Source organism: Echinops telfairi, unplaced genomic scaffold, assembly GCF_000313985.2.
Source record: "Echinops telfairi isolate 266 unplaced genomic scaffold, ASM31398v2 ScPeMD7_7410;HRSCAF=8448, whole genome shotgun sequence".
NCBI lineage: Eukaryota > Metazoa > Chordata > Mammalia > Afrosoricida > Tenrecidae > Echinops > Echinops telfairi.
In genome coordinates, this window is record NW_022111310.1 from 26,954,957 (window position 1) to 26,967,003 (window position 12,047).

At 45.9% G+C, this 12,047-nt stretch overlaps 1 protein-coding gene across 1 annotated transcript in view; it reads right to left on the reverse strand.

The window, feature by feature from the left end:
* Positions 1-2,822: 2,822 nt before the first annotated feature.
* The window catches only part of NDUFA8 (NADH:ubiquinone oxidoreductase subunit A8), a 17,326-nt gene continuing 8,101 nt past the window's right edge, over positions 2,823-12,047 (reverse strand). The window contains exons 2-4 of the mRNA XM_045296548.1: positions 11,992-12,047; positions 7,479-7,644; positions 2,823-3,133 (exon numbers count right to left, since the gene is read on the reverse strand). Of these exons, the coding sequence (XP_045152483.1) occupies positions 2,996-3,133; positions 7,479-7,644; positions 11,992-12,047 (360 nt within the window). The 3' untranslated portion in view covers positions 2,823-2,995. The remainder of the gene's footprint in view (positions 3,134-7,478; positions 7,645-11,991) is intronic.

Genomic DNA, 12,047 nt, shown 5'->3' on the forward strand with positions numbered 1-12,047 from the left:
TTAGCTACCTCAGGCCCCAACTCCGGTTTCTTCAACTTGCAATGAGACTGTGTACCTTCTACCCCATTGTACTATGGAAGCAGGCAACTTGTCTAGATTTCACAGGTTGACACGAGGGGTTTTGCCCCAGCATTAAATACACCTAGTCTCATTCATATTTTACTTCGATGACTTAGAAGATGAGCCTTTTAATTTGGAGCTGATTCCAGACTTTGGGATGATGTGATGAGGTGAATGTTTTTCCCACGTGGGAAAGACATGAATTTGGGGAGGTAAAGGATGGAATGCTATGGATGCGATTGCGTCCTCTCCCAACCGGTGGCTATCATGCCATTTGGGGATGGTTGTCTTTGCTATGTTAATGAGTTTGGATTCATGGAGGCTGTGCCTTGAATCCATCTCTTTTAATATCGGAGGTTAAATAAGCACGGTACAAAATAAAAATGGGAGATATGCCAAGCCACTAAGTTTTCCTGTCCAAATTGAAGTTTGGAAGAGGTAAGGACCTTCTTCCAGAGCTGATGGAGCGCCTTCCCCTACAGCTGGCACTCTGAATTCAAAGTCCCACCTTCCGCATTTGTGAGAACATACATGTTAAAGGCACCCAATCATAGTACTCCTATTAGAGCTAGGTAAGATAGGAGTCAAATGGCTCATTGATTTTTAGCTAACTTATACCCTGATGGAAGTTATCTGTGCTTTCTACCTTACCTGATATTCTTTAATGAATATTCTCAGCACCACCATCACCCTCAGGCCTGAACCAGAATTTGCATATCCCCAGGAATTTGTTCCGAGTACTGGGTTTGGAATCACTTGTATCTGGGTTTTAAATGTTGGCTGAAGCACGTCCTACCTACTTACTGGAAGAAAACCCTGCCAATCAACTTCCCCCAAATCTGAAACCCACTGCCCTTGATTCCAATTCATAGTGACCCTGTAGGGCAGGGCAGAACTGTGCTTGTGGGTTTCCAAGAGTATAACTCTTTATAGGGGTAGAAAGCGTCATCCAAGAAGCTGCTGGTTGTTTTGAACTGCTGACCTTGCAGTTCGTAATCCACTACACCACCAGGGTTCAACCAAGGGAAATTCTACCCATCTCAAGAAAATCCCCACCGGATCAAGGGGGTGGCATAAGACCAGCCAGTATACATTTGTGCCTAAGATCACCATGAGCTAGGGACTAACTTGATGACAGCTAACCACATACACGTTAGTTACACACCAGAAGAGCCTAGCTAGCTTTCAAAAACCTCCATGCCCAAGTCACAGCCTGGACTAAGTTCTGACTTTGAGAGCAGGGCCTAGCTATCAGTATTTGAAGGTCCCCAGGTGATTCCAGGCTGCACCCATGGCTGAGAACCACCTTGACTTTATGGGACAGGAATGTGGCCCCTGGAACCAGATAATCTCCATCTGTCTTCCCGATCTATCACTTCTTACATACAATGATGGCAAGAGCATCTTCGCTTCTCCCTACATAGGACAGTTCTGAGAATTCAGTCTGGGCATAGAATGCACTTGGCACGATGCAGTATTTGTTACTTATGCAAATCCCAGCATCATTTGCAGAAGGAACCTAGGAAGAAAAACACAGCTCAAGGTCTCACGTCAATGTCAACTTGCAGCCAGGCTCATACGTGACCCCGTCGGAGGTGACTTTCAAAGACTTGGCCTAGACAAGGTTAAAGGATGCTGCCTGGGCTATGTAAGAAAACACACGAGCCTCATCTTTTTCTCTATGAGACTGGGAAATATGAGGCCACAGTGGCTGCCAAAGAACTTCTGGAGAATTGGTGGGAGTTCACACATCCAAAAGGGCGGAGGAGGGTGCAGTGGGGCGGGGGTGGAGAACACAACAGGCTTTTTAACAGCTGTGTGATCACTTTGTGCCTACACTGGGCCTGATCTAATGCCTCACAGCCCTCTCCTCCTCACATAATTCTAGAATGGCAAAACTGGAAGGGCCTTCAGAAAGACTTGTATCCAACTCTTTTACTTTCTAGAGCTCTGCAAATGAGACACTCGGGCCCAAGGAGTGGAGGTGGCTGACGTAGGGTCAAATGGGATTTAAGGCCACAAGCAGAAGGTGTTATCACGGTCAGATGTGGAGGAAACAGCCTAGTCGTGAACACGGACTTCAGTGGGGGGAAACAAAGGACATTAACAGCGCTTTGAACCAAACTGCTTTATAAACACTTGAGGCTTTAACCTGCCCAGGAGGTAGATAAGCATGCTCCCTTTAGTTTGTCCTCAAATTCAACCTCTTGTAAGAGGTTAAGGAACACACCCAAGGTTGGAATTGACACTCGGACCTCCCCACTTCCTGGCTTTGGAGCTGGGAGTTCAGCCTCCAACTCCCTGGCCTATCAGGAAAAACATCTGGGTTATAATGCTTAAGGATGGGATACCAAGGGGAAGTGGTGGAAGCTGGGTTCTTTAAGAAACTTTGAGCAAAAGTGCGTAAGACCCAGCCAGGAGGCCCCTCCCGTGTCGAGTCAAAGGCTCAAACATGTCTTCTCCTCGCCTGTTGTACATGCTGCCCTTGTATGACCTTCAGGGAAATGGGTTTGTTAGGTTGTTGGATGGGAAGAAAGTAAGTGAAGACTTCAAAATGTGTGAGCCTAGGCCCTGAAGAGCTGGCTCAGGTGACCTCTGCTTTCCATCGCCATTTCTCCACAACCCAGTGTGGCTTCCCTGCCGTGCTGGGGAAGGGCTCCTTAGACCAGAGAGAGAGAGGAACAGACAGGATTGCAAGAAGAAGCAAGGGGAAGTCCTCTTTAAAGGCCAGAGGTTACATAAAACATAATAAAATACAACTGTTTCCTTAAAATTTTTAATGGCCAGGAAATGGTATAGAATAACTGCCAAGTCACATAAATTAACGTTTGTGTGTGTGATCCCGGAAGAATGCACTATCAGACAATGCGCAGTACACAGGCATGTGCATAGTTGTTGTCCAGGCGTGTGACTGAGCAAGGGCCTCGGACCATCTTCACATGGTCCAGAAAAACAAGCGGCTGCCGTATTTGGCGGGCTTCAGGTCTCCTTCAATCTCCGGGTTGGGCTCTGGTCTCGCTCTTGAGTGATAGGGATTCTCAGGTAAAGGTCGATCTGTTTTCACTTTGGTGACCTGGTGAGGGAACAAGAAGCCAAGGTGAAAGTTAGGCAGCATAGTCGGTAACCGTGAACATGCTTCCTCATGTTGCCTCTGCTCCCGTTGTCCCAACTAGGACGAATTGAAAGCCTGGCAAATCACAGGGAGACACTTCACCCTGGAACAGACGTTTACAAAAGCCCATGCTGTGTCCCCGCCACGTGGCAGAAGTATGGGATACAGGAAGGAACACGATACACGCTAGTCCTCAGCGGGTGGCTCTCCGTCCAGTAAGGGAGACAGGCAAGTCTCTCAATGAAGACTTCCTACCTAGTAGTGCTCCCGGGAGCAAGGACAGTGCACACCTTACCACCCTGAGGGAAAGGGCGTGGCCCACCGCAACCCACCAATGGGAAGCAGCCGACGAGAAATCAAAGGACACACTGCACGGGGCAACTCTGCTGCTGAGACCGCCTTAGTGGTGAAAAGCAACAACGTAGCTCTGAGGGCTAAGATGCGCCGGAGCATGTGATGGTGCTTTCAAGTGCCTCCGACGCACGTGGAACTGGACAACCAACGCGGACGGAAGAAACGAATGTTGCACGTGCATCGTGGCATCAGTGGAGAGTCCGAATACGCAGGACCTGCCAGAACAGGCAAATCTGTCTGGGAAGGAACACAGCCAGAATACTCCCTCGAAGCCAGGATGGCAAGACTTTGTCTCAAGCACTTTGTACATCTCATCCCGAGGAAAGGGGCGTCGGGCTTGGAAAAGCAGCCTGTGACAAAGGAGACAGACTGACCCAGCGGCTGCAGCGACGGGGACCAGCACAGCCGCAATCGTGCGGACGCCCAGGGCCAGGCCCTGCTCGGGTCAGTTGTAGGCTGGTGGACTGCTGAGCCAGGACGGACACGAGCTAGCTAGGTCAGAGGGAAGCCAGCCAAGCAGAAGTGTGCTCCCATGAAGACATGTGTGTCTTCAGAATACATGAAGCCAAGGCTGGACGCAGAGTGGCATGCGACAGGCACTGACTGTGCTTGCAGCGAGGCAGAGACCATGACTCCATTGTATCTTCATCCTCACCTCCCAAGGTCATTTTGCAGAGGTTCACTGGGCTCACCTAGCTAACAAATACACCAGGAATCAATGCAAAGCTCCCCTGAGCCTTGAGAGAACATTCACCACTGTGAGCAGGGGCTCGAAAGGGAAGGGTACTGAATGCTACACGAACACACTGGAATTGTATCCTGATGGGAGCAGTTGTCACCGAGGCAGGAAGTAATGCAAGCAAGTCCATAGACTGCAAAGGGTTGCTTCTGCCAGACTGGAGAGGGGCAAGACCAGATCGAAATGATGAGTCAACAGATCAGACAAGATGGTGAAGCACTGAACTAAGGCAACAGAGAGGGAGATGAAAGATGTCTGCACCCGTATTATGATCTGATGTTCACGATAACCCGACAAGAAGCCAGCAGAAATTGTTCTCATTGTAAAGATGACGAAACAGAGCCAGAGCAGTGAAAAGACATGATGCTACAGTTATTGATAGTCTTCTTACAGTTACTCTAGTGGTCTGAACTCCAACCCCAGAACCCCGCTGCCATCGGGTGGATTCCAACTCAGAGACCATGCAGAACATAGCAGAACTACTCTGTATGATCCCCACGGCTATCAATCTTCATTTGAACAGCTAGTGGGTTCAAACTTGACTCCAGCCTTTCAGCTTGCATCGGCGTGCTACATACATACACGCACACATTCAGAAATTATTTCTTGTGAGCAGAGCTTTCATGTACACATGTGGTCAAGTGTCAGGATTGTCTTGGCTTTAACACAAGTCTTCTGACTATGAGCCTAGAGTGGTTGTTCATGTGTTTTCAAAGCCTTTTTCTCACTTCTCTGCCATCACTAGAGATCACCAACGGGTCCTTATTGCTTAATAGAGTAATTTCAAATACCTCCAGTAGTTATTGTAAGCTCTTTCAAGAACTCCACGTATCGACTACATGTGGGAATATGGTTCTCAAATGTACATAAGAGGATTTTTAAAAAAGAAAATTACTGTGTATAGAAAAGGTGTGGGCAGAAAAGCACACAAACACCCACCATTGGGGGTTGCCTCTGGGTAGGTTGCCTGAAGCTGATATTTCTTTTCTTTTATAGACTTCTCTGTATTTACTGAAATGTTCACAATGGACAGGCATTATTTTTACCATCAGAAACAGCAATAAAGCAACTCCTCTTCTCCACCACCCTCCCAGGAGCAAAAGCCTGTGTTTGAACTACTTAGTAGGTAAAGAGTCTTGAACAAGCCTATTTAACCTTGAATGGGGTCTACTGCATAGTAGGTGTGCCCTAAGTTATTTTGAAAATGATTGCCTGGAGGGTAGGATGATGGGAGAGAAAGCAATTCTGCCTCTGGAAGTCAGGAAGTCCAGGAAGACACAGAGGAGTGGAGACTAGCTGAGGGGTGAGGGGGATTCAGCAGGGAAGCCCGCAGGGAAGGGCAGGCCAAAGGAACTGGAGTTGCACAAGCAAATGAAGCTAAGGATCGTGGCTTTCCTTGGCTGTCACCTTTCTAAAGGGTTAAACATTGGATTTAAGTATTAAAAACTGACAAATCCTCTTAAAGAAATAAATCTTTCAAAGAGTTAAAACAGTAACATTTGCTTTTTCTTTTATTATTAATATAGTATCTTTATTATTAATTTGTTATTATTATAGTATTACAGTTTTTTAAATGTCAAAGCAAAGACTCAGGAGAACAGAGGAGCTTCAAAAAATTTGTGAGAAAAGTGAGTTAAAAGACAATGGAAATTTTCCATGAACTTTAGGAAGCCCCTCAGAAAATGTACCTTTAAATAATAGGATTTCTCACTCTGCTTCCATGAGAGACAAAAGCGAAGGGGGAAAAGGCACTGTTGTTGTTAAATATGTAAGTTCCACTATACTCCAACTTAGAATCAGAAATACTTAACTTGTTTGGTGCCTCCAAAGAAGCCATCTGGAGACAAGATCATCAGGTATTTTTTTAATCCCCAAACTTTTAAGTCATTCTCTGCCGGGGACCTGACTCCCCCCAGAGGCTACACACAACAGAGGAAACCAATGGTGAGTCTCTGGGGCAGGCATGATGCTTCTAAGGGCTCACTTACTTGATCCTCACCCAAACATACGCATTAGCAGCTCCAGCTTGTGGGAGCAGGAGGGCCAGACACAGCGAGCAATCCACTCACGATTCCAGAGCCACCAAGCAGTGGAGCCGGGAGTCAAATCTCTCGTTTCAAACAGAGCTGTACCCTCTCTCTCAGCTATGCAGCCCGTGCTCTCCCCTCAGATTGCAGGGTGGTGAGGCACAAGGAGCAGGGAAGGCTCAGAACTCCAAGGGCGTGGAATGCCACGGTACAGAAAGGATACTTTCTCTTATAATCAACGGGGAACTCCTGAAAGGTGTTAAGTGACATTTCTTTCCCGCATCATTCCTACAGTGACCATGTGGTCGTATCCTAAATTCTTTGGATTTAAAGGATGCCCTGTCTTCTACAGCTCACACGGAGTCACCCTCTCCTGCAGGAGCTCATGGAGCCCAGGCTAAGACGTCCTGTTTGGAAGTAAGACACCGGCAGAGAAGGCTATCCCAGGGCAGGCTAATCGATAGAAACGGGCGAGTCTCTAGAGGGAGAAGGGTAGTTATGCAACAGACAGCTAACTGAAGGGGCAGCAGTCCACAACCACAGGACGCTCTGCAGGAGAAAGACAAGGCTGTGTGCTCCTGTAAAGATGCGCAGCTTCGGCACACCAAAAGGCCCAGTCTACCCTGTCCTCCAGGGTCACTCTGAGATGGAGTCAACTCAATGGCAGTGATGGAGCGAGAAGGAAGGGGAGGGGAGAATAAAGGCATCCACGTTTCTAGTTCTGACGTATCAACAGATGGTGGTACCACCAGCGACACACAAACTTCAAGAGTAGGAAAAACACTGTTACGGTGGGCACGGACTTTTTAATTATCTTAGCTATAAAAAAGCCACCATAACCTCAGATCATATTCTGCACTGAATTCTACAACTGCCTCAACGATATTTGCAAATGGCGGTGCCCCCAGCATTTTGTTTATCACCTTCTACACTCTCCCATTCTTTAATGAGCTAATTAACCAAAACCAAATCTGCACATGCCACAAGATCTACTTCAAGAAATATTTCTATTCAATAAACTCCCTCTGGATGGTGTTTAATCACTTGCTAATTAGCCTGTTCAGGAAACTGGGATTTCTCACACCTCATCTGTTCCCAGGGACTCTCTCGTGAGCAGCGTCTGCCTTTAGCCAGCCGCGGTCAGTGAGACCACCGCAGCAGATGTGGTGCACTTGACTTCAGTTACCTTTGACAGCTCTCCCAGGTCAGGGCGCACCCAGCCCAGTTTGTCCAGCACACACTCGTCAAACCTCGCCTGCTGCTTGCGACAGTGACGGAATAACTGCAGGCCGGAGTAGTCGATGCAGGTCCAATACTCTGTAAAAGGCTCCGCACAGTGACGCTTTATCTGCCTGGGAAAGGAGGGCTGGGTTAGGCTTGTGACTGAGTGCCCTCGAGCCAGTTCCAGCTCACGACCACCCTTAGGTGCAACACAACGAAACCCTGCCCGGTCCTGCACCATCCATCCGCACAATTGTCGTTACGTGTGAGCCTACTGTTGCAGCCACTGTGTCCGTCCATCTCATGGAGGGTAGGGTTAGAGCAGTGCAAAACCCTGCAAACAGGAAAGTGGGGGACAGCAGTACAGACCCAGCAGTACAGTCCATTCTTTGAATGGACGAGTTGAGCAAACACTCCCTCCCACCTTACTTACAAGACAACGTAAAGTCAACAAGAAAGTTTTAAGGGGCAGACACTAACTGCTTTATTTGGCAAATACAAAAAAGAAAGGCCAAGACTTTACCTGCATGTGCATGTACCGTATCAAAGAGGAACTCTTCACCTGGGGCCTATTTAGTCTCCCCCGTGACGGGACTCTAAAGATTATCAGGGCAGGAGATTGAGGAGATGGCAGCACAGTCACAGGCGGGCATGCAGACAGATGTCAGGAGTGACAGGTGATGGCCCAAACCAGCAGAATGATAACAAGCAAATCAGTAAGCTAACTAAAAAGCAGAATAGAAAAAATATACAGCCAAACTGCCCCTCAAGCCTCAAAAACTCAATCTCATTCTACTACTGCACTGACCAAAACAAGCAAGCAAGCCAACAAACATAAACACAGAGACTGTGTCCTTGCTATCGAGAAGACAGCTAAAGTGTATTTGGTGTTCTCGATTATGAAGTGGGTAGCACATCATTCATTTTGTCTATCAAAAAAGAGTGGGATTCAAATTAAACAAACAAAAAAAAGAGGGTGGGGGAAGGCACCTTAATGTAAAATGGATACTTCAGTTAGTTGTAAAATTTCCTTCACTCTTCATTCAAGCTTGCTAACAATCAAACAAATGCAAAGTCAAGTAAGAATAAAATAGCATTATTTCATGAAAAAGCATATCAGAGGCAGTGGAAGAAATTTAGAGCACCTCCTCCCCCAGAAGAACAATAATTATGGAGTACCTGTTTGCAACATTCCAGGATGTTCTGGTCGCACAAACAACACCCAAGCCTTACTTAACATGCCCAAGGATGAACCCCAGAGACGGCCTCGGGAAGCCCCTCCATTCACTTCACAGATGACAGCACGAAGGGCTTCAGAGGTCAAGTGAATTAGCCAAAGTCTCATTCCCAAATTTTCAGTCTCTCACCACAGCAGTGAAACCTTTGCTTTAAAAAGTAAAAGACTCAAAAGAATCGTTTCTATTTCAAAAGAAAGAAAAGACTGACAAGCGAACACTGAGTGAGAATGTGTACCTTAGAAGCATATAAATTGCATTTTAGAATGTGTAAGCAGCTATTTAATGTGCAACTAATGCATCTCTCCCCATTCCAAGCAAGAAGAATGAAGACAATCAAAGGCACAGGGCCACATTAGTGCAAAGGACTAATGAACTATGCAAGCCCCAGCCTCCAGGACCATGAGCCCAGAAGAGCTAGAGGGTACCAGGGTACCACTTCTGACTGCTCTGAAAGGATTACAATAGGAAATCCAGGAGACAGTAAGAGAGAAATATGGAAAAAAACTCAAAATAATAAAAAACCACAAGCTTCTTGGTCTGACAAAGAGACTGCGGGAACCCTCAAAACAATGGCCCTTACACACCTATCAGGACTGGAATGGAACTCACCTCTCTGACTCAACTTCGAGCGCAACGACAGAAAGGCCCGTCAGATAAATAATAACACCAGAGAGAAGCACACTCCTCAGACAACCAACCACGTGCAATAAAAAGGGCAGCATTTTCCCAGGGGCAGAACTCAGCAGGCGGGAAGGAATGAGAGGCCATGGAAATGGTAAACACAGAAAAAGGGAGAACAGTGCTGTGACATTGTGGGGATTGAAATCAGTATCATGAATCAAAGTGAGTTTGACTCGTTGAATGAAAAACCAAATTGCTCTGTAACCTTTCATCCAAATCACACCAAAAAAATTTTTTAATTGCATTTTTGTTATGGTATGTCTTTGGAAATGGGAAGTAGATATGGATAAAACTGAGTCAAACTGTTATCGTTACAGGGATCTGTACTTTCACAGCATCCTAAAATACAATGAAGCCTTTGCTTTTTCAGGAAAACAAACAAACTGGGAGGGGAAGAGGAGGCAAGAGTATCATGCAGTGAAAACTCAGGTTCCTGTTGCAGCTTCTCAGTTTCCCCTTTAAGAGGCAACTAACATCACCAGTCCCTTGGGGCCCTTCCAGGTATCCTACACATACAGGGCAAGGGCAAGGGGCTGTAGCAGGTAGGGATCTAGGGCCTAAGGCGTTCTTCTGAGTTCCTCTAACCTCAATCACCTGGATCTCCATGGTCCACCACCCTGCACCCACCTAACCCCTACATGAGAATCATGCTGGTACTGAGCTATCATTTCCAATGAGCTGCAGCACAAGAAGGAAGGGCCAACACCCCCACTCTGGTAGTTAAGTCCTTGCTCTTGACTCTGTGACACCTACACCCCAATACGTACTTCCCAGGGCCTCCACCAGCAACTATACCACAAAAAACAAAAACAAAACCAACCAACCATCCAACCAACCAAACAAAAAAACGCTCAAAACACCAAACTCACTGCCCGCGTCCATTCTGACCCATTGCAGTGAGAAATTCCTCTTATGGAGGGAAGCACGTTAGGAGTTTGCCTTATCTCAACACTTCCCATCTAACAGTCCTAGCTCTGAGTCAACAACCAAGTGTTTCACCAAAGTTCCCTTAGAAAATGCAATTTAAAAAATTAAAAATTAAAATTAAAAAAAGAAAAGAAAATTTAAAACTAAACAAACTTTGCTATAGTAATCAATTCAATACAAATTCAAGCAAGAATAAGATACTTTTCTGTACCTATCAGGCACTGATATACTATGCAGTGTGCTGAGGTAGTGATACTAGGATACAGTGCTGAGGCCAGCATACACTGATCAAACTAAAAAAAATATGACAACATAGTTCAAGAATCCTAAGTAATTTTCAAAGCCTTTGATAGAATAACCTCACTGCCAGTGATGTAAACCAAAGAATCCATTAAAAAGTGAAAAATCAACTATAATCAAAGGCAATCACTGCAGTTATCCATAGCACTAAGAAACTAGTCGGGCATATTGCGGTTAAGAGCATTATAGACTCAAGAAAAATGATGCTCATGAAACCTATGCACTGACTTGAATAAATGTCCGCAATAGTGTCTGTCCAAGGCAAAGTGAATCAGAACCACAGAAATCATATTGTACGTGGATGATAAGGAAAGCAAGGATGTGCTACAGCACTTAATTTTCTCCGTGCACATTACTGTAGTGCACATCAGTGGGCTTTGCCTAGACAGCTGTCACACTGGCTCTTCGATTACATCCTTCCTAATTTCCCTTTAGGGAAAGAATCCCTTCTTGTCCCTTAGTGATGTCTTCTGGGACAAACCACCCAACTCCCACTCTACCTCAGGCCTGACCAACCTGAGCCTTTTGGAACTTGAAACACATCTGGTTCAAACACACGCACACCAAGCCAATCAGCTGGGGCAACCAGACTCGGGCCTGAGACCTCCGGAGGCACACTTTGTCTAGGGTCCTTTTGCTACAGTAAGGCAAGAGACTTTGAGAGGGAGGTCAACAAAGAAAAGCAGTGCTAGGAGATGGGCTTGGGGAGTGGGGGGTGCGTTGCAGGGAGAGGAGAGGCAAAAAGACAGTAAGTAGTTGTGAAATTATTTAAGCCCTTGGATCCACCTGAGACAGTTGCCACTTTTATTTCTGGACTTTGTAGTCTCGTGAGTTTTAGTTGTGTTTCTGTCCATTTTAATAGCGTTTTAACTAATACAAAGAAGTATCATTTCTACAACTTCATACGATAAAAAAAAAAAGTTAAATTATCAAACACAGTGGCCTAGCTACACACTTGACTTTGAACACAATTTTCCTTCTAGCACAATGCGTTCGGTAGTAACGGTAAGAACAGTAATAGCTGCAAGTGACGAGCTAACAAATGCCAGCTGAGTAGCACGGTGACTTCGCAATCTTGTAATGACAGCTATTACTTCGCAGATTCGGAAGTCAAGATTCATGGAGATTAACGAAGTGGCCAAATGAAAACCCCAATAAAAATAATTATATTGCCTATTTGAATGCTTACCTTGATCTATCTGATTTCAAAGTCTACGCATTTCCTACCAAAATTGGTCCCTAAAAGTATCCTTCCATTGAATTAGCTGGACATTCAGGGAGATAAGCACACTTTGCGGTTTCAAACGGGCATTGAGGTAGAAAGAGTTTTACCTAAAGAAGTCCAAAGCACACTGGTTGACAAGCTTGCCTTCCTCTAAACACCGCCG